Source organism: Phaenicophaeus curvirostris, chromosome 1, assembly GCF_032191515.1.
Source record: "Phaenicophaeus curvirostris isolate KB17595 chromosome 1, BPBGC_Pcur_1.0, whole genome shotgun sequence".
Taxonomy (NCBI): domain Eukaryota; kingdom Metazoa; phylum Chordata; class Aves; order Cuculiformes; family Cuculidae; genus Phaenicophaeus; species Phaenicophaeus curvirostris.
The window spans coordinates 201,611,330-201,632,922 of NC_091392.1; the positions used below are offsets into that span (position 1 = coordinate 201,611,330).

Below are 21,593 nucleotides of genomic sequence, written 5' to 3' on the forward strand. Positions count from 1 at the left end.
GTTCAGACCTTCTGTGATCCGACAATTCCGGTTTTTGGCGCCGCTGCCGGTCACGTGCTTCGGCGCGGGGCGGGGGCCGCGGTCACGTGGCGCAGCCGGGGGCGGTGCCGTCGATCACGTGGTGCGGGGAGCGGGCGGGCCCGAAGGCCGCGTGGTGGCGGCGGGGGCGGTGCCGACGGTCACGTGGCGCCGGCGGGGGTGGTGCGGCCGGAGGTCACGTGGGGGCGCGGCCGGCGATCACGTGGCCGGGCGGGGGGGCGGGGCTCCCGGTCACGTGCGGAGGCGCCGCTTCCCCGCGCGTCGCGCCCTGGGCCGAGCGGCGCCGGGCCCGCGATTGGCTGCGCGGCCGCCTCGTCCCAGAATGCAGCGGATGGCGCGTCATTGAACAGAGACCATGATGGCGGCGGCGGCGGCCGGGGCCCCCGAGGTGATCGCGCAGCTCGAGAACGCGGCCAAAGTGCTGATGGTGAGGCTGGCGGACGCCGGGACCCCCGCGCCCGCCCTTCCGCTCCCCGCATCCTCGGAGCCTCCGCCGCCACGTCCGTGCCTCCTCCTGCATCCCCCGGCTGGTCTCCCCCTCCTCCTCCTGCCGCATCCCCCACCCCCCACCGTGGGTCTCCCTTTTCCTCCCCTGCCCCCCCTCCTCCTCCTGCGTGTCCCCTCCTTGCCCCGGTGGGTCTCCCCTCTCTTCCTTCTCCGGCTTTCCCTCCCGGTGGGTCTCCCTCCTCCTCCTCCCGCATGCCTGCCCCCTCGGGGGGTTGCCCCCTCCCCCCTCTCCCGCATCCCCCGGCTGGTCTCTCCCTCCTCCTCCTGCTTCCTCCCACCAAGGCCTCCCCGCTCCTCCTCCTGCATCCCCCCGCGCCGGTCTCCCCTGCCTCCTCCTTCTCTTGCATCCCTCCCAGTCGGATCCCCTTTCTCCTCCTCTTGCATTCCCTCTTTCCTACTGAGTCTTCCTCCTTCTCCTGCGTTCCTTCCCCTCCCCTCCTCCGTGGGTCTCCTCCTTCTCCTGCATCCCCACCCCTGTTGGGTCTCCCTCCTCCTCCCCCTACATCCCCCTCCTGGTGAGTCTTCCCTTCCTCCTCCTCCTGCATCCCCCTCCCCACCGTGGATCTCTTCCTCCCACATCCCCACCACTGTCAGGTCTCCCTCCTCTTCTTGCATCCTCTTCCTGGTGAGTCACCCCCTCCTCCTCCATTCCCCCCCGCCGGTCTCCCCCCTCCTCCTCCTCCCACATCTCCCTCTGCCGGTCTCCCCCCTCCTCCTTCTCTCCCTCCTGCATCCTTGTCTGGTTTCCTCCATAGCCACGTGTGCCCCACTGCTCTCTCCATGTGCCAGCTGCTCCCCCTCGCCCGTGTTCCCGTTCTGTCCCCCCACCCCCAAGTCCCTGTACCACTGTTTTCGACTTAAGTTGCTGTTGAACAAGTCTTGGGGGAGGTCGTGCTTGGTGCCTGGTCCCCCACCCAGTGTGGGCAGCACCACCATCTTCCAGAGTTTTCCTCTCAGTGGAGCAGCAAAGTGTTAAGGGATGCTTGGTGTCCTGGTCTGCTCTTATCAGTTCACTGTTTGTGCTGAGTGTGAATGGCTTGTGTGTTCTTTTCCATGATTGCATGGTACCTTAGACTGATTGCATAGAGTGATTTCCATGACCGCATGGAAAATTAAGTCCGTACAGCAGAGATCACAACTGTGATGAGGCAGATTCTACTGTTTGGTTGGTTCTTTTGAAATCCCTTTAATAATAACAACTTACAAACTTTGTTTCTGTTGGAATCACGTTTTGAAAAGATAAATTTTACGGAGAAGGCTTTTAGCTGGATGTTTTTAGAAGCTCTGCAGGTAAGACCCGAGCAGAATGCAGGCCAGAAGCTCTTCAAGTATGACCCAAGAAGGATGCAGGCCAATATGCAGCTTCTCATCCAAAGGAACACAAAACTTCTCCAAGGATGTGCAACCAGGGATTTTTAACACAGCTTCCTGGCCCGTGTGAGCAGTGGGCACAGGCAGCAGCATGGGGAGCACCTCGGCAGCACCGTGAACTGCAGGCTGAGTGCCGCATGCTTCCAGAGTTTTCCTGTCAGTGGAGCAGCAAGGAGCAGCTGGAAGCTCACAGTGCTGCCCTGGTCTTTTTTTTGTTGGTTCTCTGTTCACACTGAATGCCAATTTCTTGTGTGTTCTTTTCCATGACTGCATGGAAAAGAGAGTCTATACGGCAAAGATCAGAACTGCAATGGAGCTAAATGGCTGTGGTAACTGTTAAATAGGCAGGTGTTAAAACATCCTGGTTGTGCATCCTTGGAAAGGTTTTTTGCTCCTTTGCATGAGAAGCTGTGTGTTGGCCTGCATCCCTCTCAGAGCAGAGCTTCTCAAAATGCGTTGCTGAAAGCCTCCCCTACAAAATTTATCTTAGCAAAATGTAATTCCATCGGAAATAAAGTTGTCCTTATATTAGAGGGATTTCAAAAGAACCAAGCAAATAGTAGGAGAGTTTACCTGCTGTTGAAAATAGTCAATGGCCACAGCCTGAATGATTGCAGTTTGATGTACATGGAGTGACCTGATCACAAAGCAACAGGCAGTTGTTTTAGCTTTACTCACAGCCATCCTCATACAAGTACTGCTGTGTTACTCCTTGTGAAATCAAAGCCTGAAAAACTGTGACTGTGTTACCAGACAAAGGTAGATAGCTTAGCACTAGTGCTTCTAGAAAAAAAACCTGCTTAAGGTATACGAAGTGATGCATTTTAAGCTTTGAACTGCTTTTAATTCATGCGTGCCCTCAAAAAGTAACTGCATAGATTATAGACAATCTCATAATGTCTATCTAGTTCTAAAAATAATGCAATTGCTGTAATTGCCAGAAGTGTTTGACTGTGCTGAGGAAATTCGTAGTAAATATTCTTATGAGGAGGAACACGTATGTGGGAGGAAGCTGCCAGTTAGGTAGTTTTTGGTATCTAACTGAAAGCACTTGGAGTGGCATCTCCAAAGTTTTGCATCTTTTACTAGAAAACCTTACCCATGTTGTCGTTGTTTGCCTAGTCTATTCCTTCTGCCACTGGGGGAAATGTGACTCAGTCTGAAGTTTAAGCAAATAAACACATTAATACAGTGAATAGGTGCAAGCCTTTCATGGTAATGTTTGTGTTTCTGGTGAGGAATAGGTGCTAAACTTGCTGATAAAACTAAATCTGAGGTCTGTAAGCATATGGTTATTAGGATCCTGTTGAATTTCCACTCTCTGTCTCGCTAGCCTCTGACAGTATGAAAGCTGAGTTGTTGTGGTCATTAGGTTTTCCTTGTTCTTTTTTCTTTTGTATGCTGCTCTTGGAAGTCTCATAGGCAACATTGAACTGACAATAATTAGTTAGATGGCTCTCCTGAGGACGCTGCATAAAACAGGTATTTACTGGAGCTGTCTATGAGGCTAAATAGCCAGATTCAGACTTTAAGCTGGGTTAGCTCTAGAAGAGCTGTGACAACTTCTTAGGATTAACGGTTGTGTTTCTTCTCAAAAATCATCTGATCTTTGGAGTGACGAAGTAGAGAAGAGCAGATCCAGCATGTACACTGCTTTACAAAGGTGAATGTGAGACCCCAGAGACTGAAAGGGTTATGTGCTCTGCTCCTGTTCTTTCGCAGTAACAACTGTGGAAAAACAATGGCCAAGTGATGTTTCAGGACTTCACCTGGATGGTGATGATCTTAATTTAGCCAGAGGACTACGCTGTTTGGTAAAATACCTGTTTGGGGATGAGGGCGAGAACTAACTGTGTGTGGTACTTGGGAGATGTGAACTGATCAAGAAAACTGATAGGGTCACTTGAAAAGGTAATTATGTAAAAATCTGAGGACTTGGAGGAAGGTGGTGAACCTGGTCACGGAGGTCATGAGTTGAGGCTGGCACCTTGCAGTGGAGCAGCTCTGGAGACGATGGGATAGGGCAGAGCTGTGGATGATCTGGCAACAGACGTCAGCAAGTTTTAACTGGGTGAGGAGTGGCAGGGGGATTCAGCCAGGTTTCCTTGTGGCAGTAGTAGTCCGTGCAAAATGGGGTTGGCTAGGGCAGCATCCAAGGTGGTGCAACATATCTGAGAATGGAGCAGGGAGCAATGGTGGTTTATATGATACTTGTCTTGATTTCAAACTGCAGTAAATTCTGAGCCTTGGGTACAAAATAGACTAGAGGAATTCAGACATGCTAACAAACACCCCTGAATGTGTTTAATTAACTTACCTTCAGGGTAAGTACGGGTTATCATGAGTGCTCTGTCTTTAATAAGTATTTTCATAGTTCTTAATTTTTAATTGCTCTGGATTAGTTGGGTTTTCCTCTGGAAAACTACTTATTATATGTCGGATAAGAGTTACATTAGTTCTGGTTTCATAAACTGCTGATCTTTCTGGCCTTGGCAAACCATGGCATGCAGTGTATGAAAACTGGGAAGATTCCATCTGTTCTCACACCAAGCTCCTCTACAGCTGTAGAGAAATGCTTTTCCTTTGTTACCAATAACACCTTTCATCAGGTTCTAGGTGGCCCATGTTCAAAAGGCTTAGTTCGGAAAATGATTGAAATTTGGTATAATTTGAAGAGTTGTTATAAAAGATAAAGCTTGAGTTGTCATTAGCTGCCAAGTGTGACTTTGAATGTTGTTCCTACAACATTTTTCTTTGTGAGTGTGGAAGAATACATGCTATATTAAAATGTATGTGCTTTTTGGGTGTGTAATTCCTTTCCAAGAAATCTAACGGTGTTTACTTGAAGTAAGGTTCCCATAGTCCCCTGTAACTTAAAACGTGGAATGCTGTGTGGTCATTCAGTGCCACAGGCTGATACACCTCTCACCTGTGACTTTGTCTTGGTGAAGCATCTATATGAACCAAACGAATTTGATGCTCCACAATTTCCATCTGGCTTGGCATCCCCTAACTAAATGTATATGGTTCCTATCTATTATGTTCTGTTTTGCTCAGGTGGTAATTAATGCAGAATATAATTACTATCGGTTAAGCACTGTTCTAATAACTGTCTTCGTGGATGAAAGAAGACATAGGTTGTATTATCAAGGAAGGAAACATAAGTGCCATCCTGTAGATGAGAGGATGAAGTAGGATGCATGTGTAAGACTGCTTAGTTGTTGGCAGGAGTTTTTTAAAGCAGGTTGAAATTTTTTAGCATACAGTATTCTGTGACACTTAAGTCTAAATTCAGAGGTTGTAGCTTGTTCCCCCTGCCCCATTACAAAAAGGGGTGCTCTTTTCCTACCTGCAGCTTCACTTTCTCCCTTGTGACCCTGTGCGGAACATATTAATATTGCTGAGATGACATAGGAATTAAAGAAGGGAATGGATTTCTGTCAAGTTAGCAAGATGAATTGGCTATCTGTGCAGCCATTTAAGTTGCAGAGCTAGCACGAGGGGGTTGAAATTAGATTGTTGGACTTGTACAAGGCTCAGCTGCCCATGTTAGCAGTGGTGAGCTGTCAGGTTGGCTCAGGTTTAACACATACCTTCACTGTGCAACTTACTTGCTAACTCAGACTGTCTTGATGTTAGAAATGTCAGACTGTTCTCAGAGGTGCACAAGGAAAGACAGGAGGTTACCAGTTCCGGAAAGGGAAATACCAGCTGGAGAGAAGGGGGAAAAAAAGCCAACCCAAAAATCAGAGTAAGTGTGGTTGGTGAAGGCAGTGGAGCAGGCTACCTGAAGAGGCTGTGGGATCTCATGTCTTTAGAAATATTCAGAACTGGACTGAACAAGGCCCTGAATAACCTGATGTAACTCTGAAATGAGTTCTCTTCTGGGTGATGGTTTGAGTGAAGTGAGGTTGAGAGGTCTTTGTCGGCCTAAGCTATTTCACATGGTGTGGGTCTCTGTAGTGTTAATGGGTTCAAGAACAGTTGAGTCTTTGCAGAAGAATTCCCGTCTTTAAAAGTTTGTAAATGTGCTCTTTTCACTGCGGTCTGTTTTGGGGGTGCTGGGGTACCCATTACTACCTTCTTGGGGTACTACTTAGTTTGTGGCTTATCCTGCCCTTCTTAGGGAGATTTCAGGCTAAAGTTGGATCGTCCTACAATGATCATACAAATTTCTCTTTCAGGTGTTGAAATAAGCTTATGGAATAAAACCATGGGGGAGCACATTAGTATCCTTAATATTCAAGAGCAAATTGTTAATATCCTCTGCCCTGACAATTTGTCTGTTGGCTCTTTTTTGACCTGCCTTTCTTGGAGTTCAGGACTGTGACAATCATCCTTCCATGAGGAAGTTCAGTTTCTCATTGCAGCCTGTTTTTGTTTTGGGGCATTTCTTCAGACTGTGAAGCATGACTAATAATAAGGGAGGGTGAAAGAAAGTGATGGACTAGCTCTGATTTTTGTTGTGACAGGTTACCTGTTGGAAAAAGTCAGACAAACAAATCATTCCAATACTAAGAAGATTTTTTTAAGTCCTCCAAGTCATTGCCCAGCAAAACAAGCTGGATGTGTGCTATAGTATGGCTCAGTTAGACCAAACATCTGCCCAGCTGAGTTCTGTTTGCAGTGATGGCCTCTTAACTGCTGCTTTAGAGAGAGGATCTAAAATAAGGATAATCCTTTCACTACTATACAATTTACCTTATTTGAATTAACAATTTGAAGAGCTACAGGTAGCGTTGTTGTGTTTAATGATTGTTGATCAACTTTTCTTCCATGAATCTGTCCAGTTGTTTCTGGGATGCATTTATATTTTCTTAGTGTTTATACTGTGCTTGTCTGGTAGTAATGAGTTTCACGGGTGTTTTGGGAAAAACAATCTACATTGTTATTTGAGAGAAGCGTGCTGTTTGATTGTTTCATTCGTTCTTGAGTTATGAGAAATATCCGATCCTTGTTCTGATTCTTCTTTTCCTGTTGTATCCTTTGTGATTTTTATATGTCTCTATCATAGTGCATCCTGCAATTATCTGTTAGCTAAACTGAAGGGTTTGGGTAGTTTTTCGTGTGGGAGGTAACCTGTGCATCTAATCATCCCTGTATTTCTCTGTAGCTTTTTAGATTTGTGTAACCATCTTTGAAGTGGACTAACAAGAACTGTATTTTTTTCTAATATGGATACATGAGGCTTTTAGATAGTTATACATTTTTGGTGTTATTCTGTATTCCTTTTATAATAATACTTAACACTGTGCTTCTCTTTATTACTTCCAAGCAGCAAGGTGATGTTTCCAGAGGACTATGCCCAAGCAGTCCAGATCTTTTTCCGGAGCAGTGCTAGGTTCCTTAGAGTCCGTAGTGTGTATATATCGTTCTTCCTCCTTTTGATTAAGAGTTGGTATGGTTGGTGCATTTTACAGGCACGCAGTTCAGATTACAGCTTGGGAGATAAGTATGTGCAGTACGCAGCATGCTAATGAAACTTACCTGGGAGCTGAGAACAAATGTGCATGGAGCATTCCCAAAGCCACGTGGTGCTAAGGGTGAGGAGTTGAGAATAGAAATATGAAAATTGATACAGATTCTGATATCTTTGAACAGCAAATGTAACATCTGGTGAAACAAAAATCTAGTGAAATTGGATTCTTTATGCTTAGGGTTTATTTCCCCGGATTGTTTCACAAAGGGAATATTCATCTTTGAATGGAGATGATGTTTCATGCTCATTTGACATATCACTGTTGTGCTGACATATTTCTATACTTCATTCTGAGTTGCCAATGAAAGTACTGTGTGTCTGCTCCTACATTTGTCCACTGGGGAGCTTCATTAGTCCGTAACTCCATCTGGATGATTCTTCAGACACTACCTACTGCTGTCTTCAATTTAACCTGCTTCCTAAGAGTCTTATCATTATGCTAATCTGTGTTCATTAGTTAATTAACAGCTTTCCATATGGAAGGGTGGAAGAAATCCTCTTGATTATTAGGTTGAGCTGATGCTGTCACAGGCAGCTAAGTAATATTCCTTTTTATAAATTTCTGACACTGTTTGGATACTGAAAAGTTTGTCTGGATTAGATATACATAAGATCTCCACTTCTATGTCCTGGCTTGCTGTAGGGGTGGAATTCTGGATTTTGATGATCATGTCCTTTTCTGGTTTATTAAGGGAAAATGTATTCTTTGTATCTATTTCCTTTCCTGCTTTCCAGGTTTCCTTGGCCTCCACAGAACAAAAGAAAGTGGAACTGATGCCTGTGTTGAGGCACTGACTTGGTAAAGGGGATGTGGTAACGTTTGAAGGAAATTTGATGCATAGTGGGGTTTGAGTGGCATAAAATCACATATGTACTGGGAGATGCAGTGTAGCAGAGAGGGTGTCAGGTCTGAGTTGTAGGAGATCTTGATGTGGGTCTTCAGTTCTTTTTCATTCTTCTAAAGTCTACCTTAAAAATCCTGTTGAATAGGAAGTAGTTGTTAGAATAAGGAGTCTAAGAAATGGAGGAAAGCTGGCAGGAGGCTGTATTTTTAAATAATGTATTTTTAATATTCCTTCCCTGCCCTGCCTGGCAAAAAGGAGAGCACCAAACTTTCCTGCTTGAGACTCAATGATGAGTGCAGCCGTACAGAGAGGCAGCACGCCTGCCTGAGTGGTTGCGTGGTAAACTCGATTGTTAAATGAATGCAAGAGGAAAAGTTGTTTTTTTAAAAATTTTTAATTTTTATAAATTTAAATTTATTTTTTTAAAAAAACTGGTTATTTTTACTTGATGAAAAAGCTTGCCTATGTTCCTAAAATAAGTTTGGTTAAATTATGCTCTCAAACCACCTAGGAAGTAGAGGATATAGGTATCTTTATATTCAGATCAAGACTGATTTTGGTTTTTTTAAAGTGAAAATACACTTGAAGTTATTTTGATTAATATAGGAGCAAGTGAATGAAGTTTTATTGCTTTTGTTATTCTAGAAGTCAGATAAATGGTTTAATGGTGCCTACCAAATTCAAAACTTAAAGAACTATGAAAGTGAATATGAAGAAAGGCTAAAGATACATGTTTTGTGCAAAAATATTGAATTTCAGTTTTTATCCTCATGCAGTCCAGCTGTTAGGTGCAGATTGCTAGTCACAGCTGTAGTGGTGTTGGAAATAAGCCTTATGCCAGGGTCTCTTGAAGGTTTTGTTTATTTAAGTTGTGGCTGTGAAATCAGTGATGTGCGTTAAGGTGTTTTGCCATGGAATTTTAACTGTTTATGATGGTGGTCCATGGGATTTCCAAAGACTTGGCCAAGGTGACAAACTTCTCTGGTTCTAGGCTTGTAAGCATAAGACAGACACAGGCTACGTTTTCACAGAAGCCGAAACCAGCCTAGTAGTGAGTTGCTGAAGAAAATGGTTACTTTTCCTTTTGATGGATTGATTATCTGCTAGTGAGCTGGACTGGCTTACAGAAGGACCTGCCAGTTGCCAAAGCTGGCATGAGATAATATTAAAGATGTGTGTCTAGGACTGGAAAGGCATTGGCGTGGTTGGAAGGAGAGAAGGAATTCTGCCACTGCATTGCCTTTCTGGGACCCACACACTTGGGGGTTCTGGAGAGACAGACCGTGTTCGCTTCTCTTAACTTAGACCGGGATCCTGTTGTGACAAAGGAAGAGAACAGTCCTAGCATCCTTCATGACTGTTTTGAAATTAGGAAGAGCTGCAGAAAAGTTCCATGACCCTTGTCTTTTTGTGTACTTCGCTGAAGAACCATTTTCCTGGTAAGAGTAGACTGTAATGCTTAGAGTGCTGACATTTTGAGGGGTGTTGCTGTAGTACGGCATTAAGACTGTGCTGGAGTGGGTGGTATATTCCTTGACTTTATATTTCCAGTTTTTCAGGAGTGGGTAACTTGATGGCTTTTAAGATACTAATGGGAGGTTGAGCTGTGTTCAATTGATTCCCTAGGATGCTTTAGAAAAACCTTGAATTCAGCTCTCGCATTACAAGTAAATATTCTAGCCACTGTGGATTTTGTTCCAACAACAGGTGAAGGAGGGCAGAGACAGTTCATAGGATTCACAAAACAGGTTGCAGCATCGTTAACACAGTCTGAAAATCCTGTAGGTGGGAGTACTCCAGAAGCTGGTGCCTTGGCCTGTGCCACAGGGCATCTATGGCTCAGACTTCAGCATCGGTTTGTACAGAGATCAGTGGTGCAAATGGATGACAACCAACACTGAGTTTTGCCATCCTTTCTTACTAAAAAAGCAATATACCAGCTATTGTTGTTTGTGGCTTTAGTGATGATGTGCAAAGCTAACACAACAGCAGAAACAATTGTACAAACACAAACCACACTGGCTCGTTTATGCACTCCTTGATGAATCACTGCAGAACTGCCACCTTTGTCGCGCGGCAGCAGAAAAGAAGCCCCGTCTCCATGCACTGCCTGCCTGGGAACAGGGAAGGGTTCCCATGTTGGGGATGTGAGGGAAGCATCATCGATCTTGGGTCATCTCTGGTCCAGGATCTACATGAATAGCTTCTCTGCCTTGGGCATGGGCAGGGTCCTCTTCTCTTTTTGCTGATTTGTGTCTGCTTTGCAAGCAGGTAATCCTCAGGATTTTGGAATGAACTTCCCCAAACTTGGTCCCCCGCAGCTTGGGCTTGTATTCATGGTCTTGGCATCACATGGACCTTTCAGTCAGTTCTTTCTTTGTCTTGCCATGTGTTTACTTGGGCATCTCTGGCACTGGTGTGCCCTGCCTGCTGTGGGTTTCACCTTACGGCTCAGTTAGCTGCTTTTTGTGTTACGCCCCTCATCTTAAAGCTGTGTTTTACACACTTGTCGCTGGCAGATTTCATGAGGACTCCTGCATGGCATCTATATCTATATGTGGATGTTTAATAGTTGCAGATCACCAAATGGGAGACCGGCTCTATATCCCGATTTCAACAGGGCTGGGGAGGGGAATCTTGTGTGATCTTGCATGCAAACATATTTGCGTGTTTTCTGCACTGATCATAGTTCGGGTTTGGGATTTTTTTTCATTAAGATATTAGCCATTCACATGTAACCCGGCTCTGTCATCTCAGTTACTGCCTTCTGCTATTTGCTTTGCTTATAATGTTTCTGTAATTTGACTTTTCTATCAACCAGGCTTTTCAGGTAGCTTTCCAGACAGATGAAGTCTTGCATCTTTATTGAGAAAATGTCTGAATAGGTTTCCAAAACACATACGCTTCTCTCTAGTGAAGAAGATGTGAATAGCACTTTTCTTACCTATCAACAACAGAAGCCCAACCCAAAACCCAAACGTGCTTCTTCCTGAGAGAATTAGGGAGGCTTAGCTGTAAAGCCTTTATTTTCTGAGGTTGCTTTAAGTAGGATTAAGAACAGATGTTGGGTAGCTTTGGGATAATGAATTGTTTAGCAGGGAATACATAAATATTAAATTCTAATATTGAGAGAAATGGCAATGTTGTTTCTGGAGCTATTCTCCTGTTCCTTTTACAATAACATTCCTTCTAAGAGCACTAAGAATAAAATATAGACTTATGACCATATTTCTTTGCAGTAATTTTTCAGCAAGTACGTGGAGCCTGTGACTGTTTAGAGCTTGAGACTTTGCTAATTTATGCAGGTTCTTAGAGTGAACGCAGGCACCCGACTTTAAGGGAGTCTTAAAAATTGTCTCTTCTAAACAAATCCCCAAAATGTGTTTATCTGTAATAAAAAAAAAAAAAAAAAATCTTGGTAAAGAAATACATTGTACAAGAGTATCTCAAATATGTATCGTTTGTCTGCTCCTTTGTATACTGGAGGATGAACACAAAGATGTAACTTTGGTAATGTGGTTCAGGCTGTATCTATCGGCAAGAGCCAAACACATTAGCAAAACAGGTTAAAAGTAAATTACATGCGACCTTCTCGAGTGTGTGTAATTCTAGATAACTTTTGCCATTTCCCAGGAATGGGCAAAATGTTAGGGAAAGGATGTTTTTCTAGGTGTTCAGTGAAAAGTCCAGTATTTTTCTTGGTTTTGAGTGAAAGAAGTTATTCACTTCACTAAACCGCTTTCTTTTTCACATTTCTTTTGGCTTCTATATCCTCCAGGCTGGCTTAGGTGATGAGTTTCCTCCTCTGGCCTCTGTTCTGTTGCTCTGTTGTTGCTAAACCTTGATTTCTTGCCTCTGTAGCTGCATTTCTGTTTGCTTATATGGTTCAGGCATTGTCTTTTGTGTGTATTTTACTTGTGTCTGCCTGTAAGTTTCCATTAATGCCCTAACAGTTAAGTCATTAATATAGATAGATGGTTTAGGCTGCACTTACTGCTGAAAGTACACTAAGCCAAAGGAGTTTTCCATTCCAAACCCTCCTTTTCTCACTTTTAATCAAGTCCTCCTAAATAATTATGATGGAACAAAATAGTTTTGGAATTTTAGCAAGATTGATGGAGGAGAAAGTGCTAAAAGGTGAATTTTGGCAGGGAAGCTGGCTGCCCTCTGTGCCAGCTTTTCTTCATTAGTTTGGAGGCAAGGGATGTTTCATGATAGGAGGCTGAGCCTAAATCTCTTAAACCAAAATGCATCACTGCCTCAGTTTAAATCCTTCATAGAGTGATGACTTAACTTTTCTGTTGGTGGCATGTGGGTGAGGCAGATTGGAGCTTACCCATATCCTGCTACTCTTGTGGTCGTGACAGGCTGAGAGGGTTGGGCTTGTTTAGCCTAGAGAAGAGAAAGCTCTGGGGACACCTTCTAGCAGCCTTCCAGTACTTAAAGGGGACCTACAGGAAAGCTGGGGAGGGATAGAATGAAGGGGAACAGCTTTAAGCTGAAAGAGAGGAGATTTAGATGAGATATTAGGAAGAAATTTTTTCATGTGAGGCTCATGAGGCCCTGGAACAGGTTGTCCAGAGAAGCTGTGGCTGTCCCATCCCTGGAGATGTTCAAGGCCAGGTTGGATGAGGCTTTCCAGCATCCTGATCCAGTGGAAGGTGTCCCTGCCCATGGCAGGGGCATTGGAACTGGATGATCTTTAAGATCCGTGCCAACCCAAACCATTCTACGATTCTATGATACGTCCTGCTCCATCTGTACATCCTTGCTGTAGAAAGCAGCAGGTAAGTAAAAATAATGCCACCCCTGCAACAATGGGTGGTTGTGTCTGTTCTTTCAGCAAGTATATTTTGAAATTGGACAAGAGGACAAAATAGATACAAGACACTTCTTTATATAGAGACAATATTAATTTTTTTCTTGCACTAGGAGAGCAGTTGCTGACTGTAGCTGATGTATAGTGATAGGTTAGATGTCACCTGCGTCTCAACTTCTGAGCTTTGGAAAATGACTGTGGTCATGCCCAGCATTATTTTCATCTGGTGTCTGGTAGAAGAGTGGCTACAGTTTCTTGATTTAAAACTTTTGATTTGAAATTCACTGTTACAGTCCAGGCTTTTTTTATGTTAGGCTGTGCCTATACCATGTCATAGATGCAGAAACGGACAGTAAAGACATTAACTACTCAACTCTTGTGATCCAGTTGCAAATGAGATTTCAGAGGCTGTGGATGGGCTAGGGTCCTATCTCTTGGTGGAGAACCAGGACTTGTTAAGGGAACAGTCCACCCTGCAGTGGAGGCTGCGGGATACGTTGATGCCTTCCTTCCTATGCTTTAGGGTAAAAGATCGAGGGATTGAACTTCAGACCCATTTATCTTCCATGCCTCCTTGTGGCAGGCAAGAGAGAAGCCTTTGCAGTTGGTAGGAGCTGAGGGGAAAGTTTGGTTCATGTCCACTGACCACGCTCCTCTTTGCTGCAAGGTGTGGAGACCAAGTTCACTCCAGCTCCAGAAGATGGTCAGAGGAAGGAAGCAGGAGAGCAGGACTGGAGGGTAGGGCAAATGCAGTTGTTGTAAGGGCACTTTGTGACTTTTTGTATCTTTTAGTAATGTATATTTTTAGTGTTTCTGTGATACTGTAGTAGTGATGTTTCATTCCTGCCTAAGTCAAAGCAAGCAGATTTGTTACCATTGAATTGTTTAAAAATATTTTGAGCAATGAGGTTTTCCATAACTGTTCTATGTAGTTATGATGTTTTTCTTATCTTCGACCCTCTTCTCTGTATTGATTTGCACTTGTTCTGGCTTGCCTGAGCTTTCTCTGGTCTTTGTAAGTTGACTTCTTGTTGTGCTGTAGAGTCTTGCTGACTTTAAGGGATTGTGTGTGGATTTGCCCATTGCTGTCGGCTTGATGTTTTACAGAAATTACTTTACTAAACAGAACTACCTGTCAGACCTTGCTTGTTCTTTGAAACATTAGAACAGTGAATGAGGAAATTAAGAAATGAACAATTTCTTATTTAAGGGTCTGAACTGTAACATGTCAGCATTCATCCTCTAGCTATTCACAGCCAGACTACTGTAGGCTAAATATCCTTTACAGAACATTTCTGAGATTTATCACTTGTCAGTGTGCGTAGACCCGTGTTCTAACTGCAGTTACAGGGGAAATGGTAACAGAAAATTGTGTGTGTGCTTTATAGCTATTTAAGTGTTACGCTGTATCCTTGTTTTCATTGCCTGAATAGTGAAAGACTATTAAAGTTCACACTGATTTTTCTTGGAACCAATTTGAAACGTTTTCTTGACCGTGGGGTTATAAAGAAACATTAAGATTTAAAAAGAAAGCTAGATCTTGATCATTGTGTATGTAAGGTCTGTGATAAATGTGGTGCTGCTATCGTGATTGCTGGATGTGGGCTCTGTGAGTTTGGTCTAGCACTGACAAGTTTAAACTTGTAACTCTCGAGATATGCAGAATTCAATAATTTTTCCAAATTCTGCTGGAGCAATCCTCCATGAAGTGGAAGGAGTCTGGGCTGATCCTGTTTGCCTGATGCTTCCAGAAGATTGGTGTGAGTCAATGAACTGTTAGTTGAATTTGTGTTTTTTCTTCTTGAGCAAAGTGCACAGTGGTCAGAAAAGAGAAAGTCCCAGATGAATCTTGTGAGGAGACTGACAACAGTCAGAGCTGATGTTGGATGAATGAACACACAGATTCATGGACAAATGATGTCTGTAGCTGCTCTGCGTCCTACCACAGCTAGCTGAAGGCTATGCCTTCATTATCTTTGATTCTTTTCTCTTGCTCCTCTAGGGTCCTGCTTCCTTGAACAAAGACTCCACTCCACATTCCTCTCTTTTGCCTTTCAAGTCCAACCTGATCTTCTTCAAGCACCAGGTCTTGGGTACCTGTTTTAACCCTGAGAAGCAGACCTGAACAGTGGAAGCAGTGCCCTCATGCATTGAGGGCAGTTCCTTTGCAGACTCCCTACCACAAATCTGTATCTGAAGTGTGTTGTGAACATAAATGAATGACAGTTTTAGTGGAGAACCTGGCAAATTGTTAGTAGAGAAGTAAAACCTCGGTGGTTTTTGTTGCTTATCTTGGAGAGGAAGTTTTATCTCTAAAAACATTTTGATGTCAATGGTAGTGATTTCCTTTGGCTCTCTAGCAAATTAATGTGTAGAGTATCTTATATAAAACCATTTCAAACCTGAGAATAGTTCTTATCGCAAACAATGATTTATCGCTTGTTTTACTTGCAAAAGACATTTTAAAATAGTTCAGCTCCAAAATGCAAAGCAAACTCTGATATGAAAAAAGTCCTTTCCTCCCCCGCTATTGTTAAGTCTTTGCAGGAAAGCAAGACATGAGTGGGTAGGTGTGCAGGAGGTAATTCTTCCAGCAGTCACGCTTTTGTTCCAAATATGTACCAAAAAAATACTGGGCACTTTGGGATTTAAACAATACAAATCATAACCACTTTTTTTTTTTAAAAAAAAACTAAGTTCTTGTTCAGAAAGTCTTAATTTCCACCTGTTGTCTCTGTTACAGTTCTGATCAGAAGCCATCTACTGCATCTTTCCTACTTATCTTCAGAAATAATTTTTGATATCTTTTAAGTTGGAAGATGACTTACTGCTGTAATTTAAATTATTATTTCAAAAAGCAAGTGCAAAGGAAATATTTAGAACACAGTTAGAATAGTTTATTACACTAGCTAGGTTTTCTGTAGTAACTTAGCTATTACTTGAGTTTCTGCCAGTCGTGTAATGACATATCTGAGTTGGGCAACAGAATCTACTGTGCATACCAGTTGTCTAAACTACTGTCTGGCCTGATGACCAAGGCAGGAACATCTCATCCACTTGTGAAGGAGTTGCTGAACACTGCAGAGCGGAGCATCTTTGAGTAGCCTCAGTTGTTGGCTGGTGGCATCTGTTTCATGAGTGGATCAGACGTCCCTGTGTTGTTGGGTATTGGTGTCTGCTAGAGACGTAAGGTGAATCACTGAGAACAAAATCATGTCTGATCATCCTGTTCTCTGACCCCCATATCAGATCTCTTTGATTAGTTATTTTAATTATGCAAGTGACAGTTACTGAATATGCTGTGATATGCTGTAGGGAAAAGCTTATTTAAAATTTCAAATTCTTCTGGTAAAACTGGGATGAAAGCTCTTTATGACTCTACTCCACCAAAGTCACAGGGTAATGCAGTCTTGGGGAATATTGCTTGATATGACTTTGGTAGAGTTGAACTTGGAATCTCTTTATTCTGGGGTTCTGATTCTTTTGTATAACTTGTCTATGTAGCAGATCTGTGCTGGGGAGTTATTCTCTTAAGGATTTTTGGTGGTTTTTTTTGTTTAAGATACAGAAATCTCTTGGTGGTTTTGAGCATCATGGTAGAAGAGCTCAGTAAGTTAAATTTTCATGGCTTTTGATTATTTAGCTATATTGCAGCTGTAGCAGTTGATTATATGGGTGAAGTAACTTATTTAGCTGTCCTAAACGCAGTATGTACACTAACTAAATATTATTGCTTGCCATGGTGTTTGATTATTTTTATTCCCCTCTTGCCTTTTATCTTTCTCCTTCTATTTTTGCCCATTCTCCTCACCTAAGTTATTGCTATCACACGGCGTTCCCCTGCAAATGCTTCTGATTTTCACTCATGATCTGTCTTCTTTACATATGCCTCAGTATTACTTAACTTCCTTGCCTGCTGGGACATGGTGCTGAGCCATCTGGGCGTCCTTTCTTCCCTCACTTCTCTGAGCGTATCTTGCCTGATGGTGGCTGCCAGTGAGGTCCAGACCCAGCAGTGCTGTTGCAGTCTGTGAGGGGGTTTGCTTATTCTTGTGTATTGATAGAGATTCAGTTTCTTATTCTTGTCTCTGCTAGGCTTCCAAGCTCTCTAGCACAGAATCCAGACAACATTCAGAAGAACAACTTGTGTGTTCAATTGGTTTTTCATAAGCTGACGGCAGCCCACAGATCAGAGTCTGGGAACAGCTTGATTTTGGCTGCAGGAAGGGCAAGCTTCCTCTACGAGTTTGAGGAAGCTTAATTTCATAGAATCATAGAATCACCAGCTTGGAAAAGACCCACAGGATCATTGAGTCCAACCATTCCTATCAAACACTAAACCGTGCCCCTCAGCACCTCGTCCACCCATCCCTTAAACACCTCCAGGGAAAGTGACTCAACCACCTCCCTGGGCAGCCTGTTCCAGTGCCCAATGACCCTTTCTGTAAAGAATTGTTTTCATAATGTTCATCCTGAACCTCCCCTGGCGGAGCTTGAGGCCATTCCCTCTTGTCCTGTCCCCTGTCACTTGGGAGAAGAGGCCAGCACCCTCCTCTCCACAACCTCCTTTCAGGTAGTTGTAGAGAGCAATGAGGTCTCCCCTCAGCCTCCTCTTCTCCAGGCTAAACACCCCTAGCTCTCTCAGCTGTTCCTCTTAAGGCCTGTTCTCCAGCCCCTTCAGCAGCTTCATTGCTTTTCTCTGGACTCACTCCAGAGCCTCTACATCCTTCTTGTGGTGAGGGGCCAACACTCCGATTTGGAGAGTTTGTGGTGAATTTTATGAAGTCACACTTAAGTACAAATCTCAGATCTTCATTTCTATCCTTGTCACGTTTATGATGTTCTTTACTTGCAGACATAAACACTGACTTTGGCCAGGAAGTTCCTTCTTGGCTTTAGTTGTAGCAGGTACAAGCAATTTGATCTTTTTTTTTCCTTTCCATAATCCTACTAATGTTTAGGCTGTACTGTTCTTAGGGGACCTACCTATTTTGTAGGTGGAAATACTGTGGGTGTCAGCTTAAAACATTTCAGTGCACTTTCTCTGTGTTCTCTTAAGCAGCAAAGTCTGGAGGAGTATGTGACTGTTTTGTGACATGATGATTTGCAGATTTCCCTCCGTGAAATTATAGGAAGTCACTGAATTCAGTTGTATTCAGTGCTATCTTGCCATATCAAAAGTGTGTGAAAAATCAGAATTTGTCCCTAGCAGACTTTTCTGTCTGCAAGAAATGAAGCGCTGCTTATCCCATCCTTAATTATTTTATACAAGATCATGGGCAGGATTTTTCTTAGCGTGTGTTGAGGACATAACAGCACAAACCGGTTAACTAATTCATCCTTCAGTATGAACCTATTCATCTATGCATCTATTCAATCTATACTTCTGTTCAGTTATTGATTTTAATAATAAAGTTGTTACTTCAATGTTAGAAGTTGTTAATTTTGGGATACTGTCACTGTCCACAAGTGACTGATAAGTAATATTCTCAGGCATCAAAAATAATTTAAAAATTGATGTCACTTCTAATGCGTGACTGAAAAATGTTGGGTTTTGTAGGTCTATGGTGATCAACATGAAACTGCTAGAACAGAATCAGGGGAGAATTTGATACTTATTTTAAAAACAATGTTTCCAGAAATAAACAGATGCTACCTCAAATGTAGAGGTGATGTTACTTCTTCAGCCTGGTGTTAGTAAATACATGATGTTTTCAACTTCAGGCTTATGAAGAGGGTACCTAACATTTACTGGGAACCCATTTGCTACCTTTCTCATGTCTCTTACCATCATTTCTCAGCACTCTCCATCATGACAAATCATAATTATATTTAAAGATATGTTACAGAGGTAGGAAATTCTTGTACTAAGCATGTGGTTCTGTATATGTATGCATAGCTTCCAACTCTATCTGCATCTTGATACTTCTATTTAAAATAGAACAAAGCCCCCAGGCTCCTTATTTTTTTCCACCTGTACTTTTACCAGGTGTTTCCTAGTCATCTATGTATTTTCCAAATGACAGTTGCTCTAACCCTTTCTCATGCCTACTTCTTTTATGTTCTGAGTGTTCATTATGAATTGACATTTTAAATTATTTTGAGTATCTGCTTGTGTAATTAGTTTCTGCTGAAGTAAATTATGCCAGATTTTTTTGCCTTTTTAATCATCCCCAGTTGTGCTGTCCTTGTAGCATCAATGAATAATATGATTCTATTTAAGTGGCTGTGCCATCAAGGGAGGAGCAGAAGAGAAGATCAAAGTTAGAAATGAGATATCTGTGTCCTATAAGGAAGAAACAAAGTTGGGGTATTTTGGAGAGGGGGGAAAAAAATAAGTGGTGCTATCTAAGCTTAGGAAATGGAACGGTGCTGCTCTATCAGGTACTCTTTATCTGCCCACTGATTGCAGGCAGTAAGAATGGGAAGTTAAAAACCTGCCAGTACTCCTGTGGCTGTCGGGTACCCGGTGCTGTTTGGAGGGTTTAATATTGTTAATTTGTTGAGTGTTTTACTTCTGCATTTTTCAGATCAGTGGTTTATCTATACCAAGAGTGCCAGAGGTAGAGGTGGTTGTTACAAACAATGTTGGGGCACCCTCTATTTTGTTAGCAGGGAGAAGGGAGCTGGAGTTTTGTCTGCAATAGTGTTTCTCATAACATTCTCATAGTGGGGAGAAGGAGGATGTAAGGGGGGTGTGCTGTTCTCGAACTCATTGAGGAGAAAGTTCAGTTTCTGATGGAAAGCTGGGGTTTTGTTTTTATCCAAATTAAGTCTGGAAAGAAAAAGTCATTGCATGGAAATTAATTTACAAAAAACCTAAACATATCTGGTCGAATAAGTCAAGGAAGGAAAAACCTGACTTGATTAGTTTTATACGACAGTTTTTCCTTCCAAAATGCTTGTCTTGTTGCTGTAACACCTGTGAGAGAGGTTATCTCCTGCGAGTGATCTGATTTTATTAAGTTTTTTAATGTACAAAAAGTGAAAAATCAAATGTAAGGTAATATGTGAGTTAGAAAGGAAATTATTGACAGTCTAATCAAGGATATAAGAGCCTGATCTATCTCGTTTCCTACTGCTGAAGATTACTGTCCAACTTTTGAAAGGCTTGCCTGTGTCTGAGGTGTTCTTGACAGAACTGATCTTTATGTACAGAAGGAGCTGTCGTCATTCCCTCTGGATTCAGTCTTCATAAATTTGGAGCCTGCTCACACTGCACCAGAAAAAGGTGTTTGTACCTGTGATTTGGACAGGTTTTTTGTCTGACCTGTGCCAACATGTTCCTTCAAACTGCACCTGTCTACCTGTGTCCCAAAATATTAGAAAGGTGCTGACTGCTGAGGACTCAGTCCTGTATTTACTATAATGTGAACCTTAACCTCTATCTCTTTTTCTTCCCCACCTCCAGTTCTCTTTTTTGACTGTGAGGTGTTAAAGGTGTTTTCTACTTATGACTTCGCAGACTCATCACAATTATTTGTGTTTGTCTAAGAGGAGTGAGAAGGGAAGCAAAGAACTTGGCTTTCCCGTGCTTTTTTCCTTGAGCAGGAAAACCACAGTAAAGATTTTTTTTTATTTTTTTTCTTTCCACAACCACACAGAGAAAGCATGTAATTTCTATTTCTGGATTTACGTCTTCTAACTTGTGCGTATTGGCTGTGTTGCAATTTTGTCACCAAATACCCTACCTATATTTTTCTCTCTGTTTTGTTTTGTTCAAGCTAGTGGTAGCAGCACATACTGAAGTAGAATAATCCATGTTGGGTTTTTTTGTTATAAACCGGTTGACATGAATGGGAAGGAATTGCACTACTCTTATTAGTTGTGCAGGTTTTAAGATATGTTTAGTGGTCCTGAAATTATTAATACACGTCTGGCAGAGAGTTTTCAGTCCTGTCTTTTTTTGGTTTCTCTCTCTTGTGTGAATAATCATTGTTTGAGTCAGTGGTCCTGCTGGATCTGATCGGTAGACGTCTGCTGCTCTTCCTGTTCTGTATCCACGCAGCCTTGGTAGCTGAAGGGGTGTGATTTTATTTATAATACGGTGTTATATAGGATCTCTGTACTTGTTGGGCAGTATCTTGCTATGCTAAAACTAGAAAGTTGATCCTTGTCCTGGAGAGTTTTTTTATAGGTAACTTGTAAGACAAAACAGAGACCAAATGGGTGTTAGTGGTAACGTCAGGCGGTACAGAAAGGAGAGCAGTATAGCTGGGAATAGTTTCAACATGCTGAAGGAGTCTGGTCGTTACCACGCTGGTATTTAATTCCCCGTAAGCTGGATGATAGAGTTTGAAGGAGACAATTGGAAAGAAAACAGAAAACATGTATGTATTTTGAGGGGACCTTCCAAGTGTGATGAGTACTTGAGGTATGGTTCTAACCATATTGTGCTGAGGGGATGCTGGACATCGGCTTCCAGGGCTCTTGGGCTCACTTAAACCAGTGTTCTCGTAATGTGAAATTTATACACAGAATATGTATATTGGGCTTTCCTTTAAAGCCTTAAATTAGCTGGATTTTACTTGTG

General features: G+C 42.6%; 1 protein-coding gene across 2 annotated transcripts in view; it reads left to right on the top strand.

Moving 5' to 3' along the window:
* The first annotated feature begins 263 nt into the window (after positions 1-263).
* Positions 264-21,593, top strand: part of XPO4 (exportin 4) — an 81,023-nt gene continuing 59,693 nt past the window's right edge. For both annotated transcript variants that reach the window (XM_069883467.1, XM_069883468.1), the window contains exon 1: positions 264-466. In XM_069883467.1, coding sequence (XP_069739568.1) covers positions 395-466 — 72 coding nt within the window. In that variant the 5' untranslated portion in view covers positions 264-394. The remainder of the gene's footprint in view (positions 467-21,593) is intronic.